Source organism: Penaeus chinensis, chromosome 19, assembly GCF_019202785.1.
Source record: "Penaeus chinensis breed Huanghai No. 1 chromosome 19, ASM1920278v2, whole genome shotgun sequence".
NCBI lineage: Eukaryota > Metazoa > Arthropoda > Malacostraca > Decapoda > Penaeidae > Penaeus > Penaeus chinensis.
This window is the reverse complement of record NC_061837.1, coordinates 25,648,498-25,650,997: the sequence shown is the minus strand read 5'-3', so window position 1 is coordinate 25,650,997 and position 2,500 is coordinate 25,648,498. Positions and strand designations below refer to the sequence as shown.

The following is a 2,500-nucleotide window of genomic DNA, read 5'->3' as shown; positions in this document are numbered from 1 at the left end:
ACATTTTCTGAGAGCCGCTTCGATTCTGTCGCATGTCACTGTCTGAAGGATAAAGAGGACGATGATAAACGTGATTCCCCCCACACTCCGCTTGTTCCTATACCATTTCACTTCCACATCGGAGACTTCCTCTTCGTCCTGCACGGTTGGTGATGGCTGGACAAGAATGTGACTTTTTTGCCCGCTCTCTCGCTTCTCCTCATCAGGAGAATGACAACTGAAAAACACAAAAAAAAAATTAATCGAGGGTAATTTAACGATACCCAATTACCTCATACAAAACCCCCTCACAAAATCCACACCCGACACCTACTACATAACAAAAACATTAAAATAAACTAAAAAACGTAAATACAGTACACAGCCATACATTACCTCCCAGAATACAACCATAAAACTCAAAATCTCACCTTCCGTTACGGCAGACGAAATCCGGACGAGCGCAATCGAAGTCGTGCATACATCCGACTTCCCCGACTCGACTCGCTACGCACCGACCGTCAGGAGTTCGCGTGTGGCCTCCCCGACAACGGCACGTGCCCTCGGACTCGCAGTACTCCTCGGGGAAACAGTCGGCGTGGTGCTGGGGCGCCGAGAGAGGGACAAGGGGGGGAAAGGAGGGGTAGAAGGAGATGAGGTTTAAGCAAGAGCCAGTGAGATGAGGGAATGGGAAGGGGAGAGACAATGAAGAGCGTACGAAGGACAGGTAGGGAAGACGGAGAGTTAGATAGACAGATGGACAGATTGAGAGAGAGAGAGAGAGAGAGAGAGAGAGAGAGAGAGAGAGAGAGAGAGAGAGAGAGAGAGAGAGAGAGAGAGAGAGAGAGAGAGAGAGAGAGAGAGAGAGAGAGAGAGAGAAGAAACAGACAGATAAACAGACAAAGAGACAGATAAAAAAGAAGCAGAGAGAGAAGGATAGAAAGGATAATCAATCAGAATGTGAAAGGGAAAAGATAACGGGGAAAAGACAAATAGTGAGAGAAACCAAGGGCAGAGAAAAACGGAGAAAAAGATAAAGAAAGCAAGAAAATAGAGGAAGTGAGGAGGCAGAAAAAAATGTCAACTTCACATCATAGAGTGAACATGCAATGATAAATGAACATATATATATAATTAAACACAAGTAAACAATAACAAGTTGAAACAAAAGAATCGACGATAAACTCCATAGTTTTGTCCTCCTCCTTTGCATTACCCTACAATCCCTTCCTCCCGAAGTCTATCATTACAGCCCCCTTCCCAAATTACTGTGTGTAATCATGAGACTCAGTCTGGATTACGCCTTTTATATCCTCCCCTCACCCTTTTTGCTCTCCCTCCTCCCCACTTTCCCCCTCCTGTCAGTCAGAGTCTGTGGATATTCTGTCTCCTCGTTTGACTAGTCTGCGTGACAGTTTCCTCTCTGTGGTCCCTGTGACAGATTGTCTGGCATTGGTATATATGTCCCCTTTACTTATGATACACTTGGTAGCTTCCCCCATGACAGCTTTTTTTCCTCTTTTTACATATTTTGCGATATTTTATATTTCCTTTTTAATTAAAGTTACATGGTTTCTTGTCTTTACGCATGATAAATGATAACTATCATTCCCTACATTATGTGTTGAATGAGGTACCCCTTTCTACACCTTACATAATTCATAAAGTCAATTCCCTTCTTCCTCTGTGACATACCTTTCTCATACCTGGCACTCAATTACACGCCCGACATGTCAACCCCCTTCCTTATCCACTCTTGTAAACATACCTGGCATCCGAACAGAGGAGCGCTTGAGACGAACGCAAGGCAAACCAAACTTAAGAAAACAGTTGCCAATGACGTCTCCATCATTAGAGCTGACACTGCGGTGTGGCACTTCTATCGTGTGTCATTACTTTTTGAGGCACTTATGCTGCGTGTCACCATCTTCTGAGGCACTTTTGTTATGTGTCACCATCTCTTGGGTGCCATGCTGAGTGACTGGAGCAATGGCACTGCGCCTTTCTTCTCCGCGTTCACTTCTTTGCAAATTGCATTCGGTGTTGTGGTGATGACGTGGTGATGTTGCAAACCACTTCTCTGAGTCGGGATGGCATGCAGGCATTTCCTCTAACGGCACCGTGAGAGCAATAGAGTGAGAGGAGACACGGGAAGTGATAATTATACGAGGAAGGGAAAAGGCTGGAGAGGAAGAGGAGGAATGATAAATATGACAAGTATGTGCGAAGACTTTGCGTAAAGGATAAACAAACAAATAAGAAGGCAGTGAATATACAATATAGAATAACTGGAGTACTAATCCGGAAAATGCAAAAAGGAAAGTGTGTATCTATATGGCATTACGTACAAGCTATTTGAGGAAACATTCGATCGCATAGCGGGTTTTTGTTCTGTATATTTAACACGAGCTGCACAATCTCTCGCCTTTCTGTAATTCCACAAGTTCTCTTGAATTATCTTTATTCAAGGCTGTCTGCGACTTCGTTTCCCTGGTATTTAAGCACATGCGCGATGTGTACA

At 44.1% G+C, this 2,500-nt stretch overlaps 1 protein-coding gene across 1 annotated transcript in view; it reads right to left on the bottom strand.

Annotated features, from left to right (window-relative positions):
* The window catches only part of LOC125035271, a 3,939-nt gene that overhangs the window by 1,131 nt on the left and 308 nt on the right, over nt 1-2,500 (bottom strand). The window contains exons 1-4 of the mRNA XM_047627546.1: nt 2,328-2,500; nt 1,748-2,089; nt 411-583; nt 1-217 (exon numbers count right to left, since the gene is read on the bottom strand). The exon at nt 1-217 is cut by the window's left edge and continues 1,131 nt beyond it; the exon at nt 2,328-2,500 is cut by the window's right edge and continues 308 nt beyond it. Of these exons, the coding sequence (XP_047483502.1) occupies nt 1-217; nt 411-583; nt 1,748-1,831 (474 nt within the window). The 5' untranslated portion in view covers nt 1,832-2,089; nt 2,328-2,500. The remainder of the gene's footprint in view (nt 218-410; nt 584-1,747; nt 2,090-2,327) is intronic.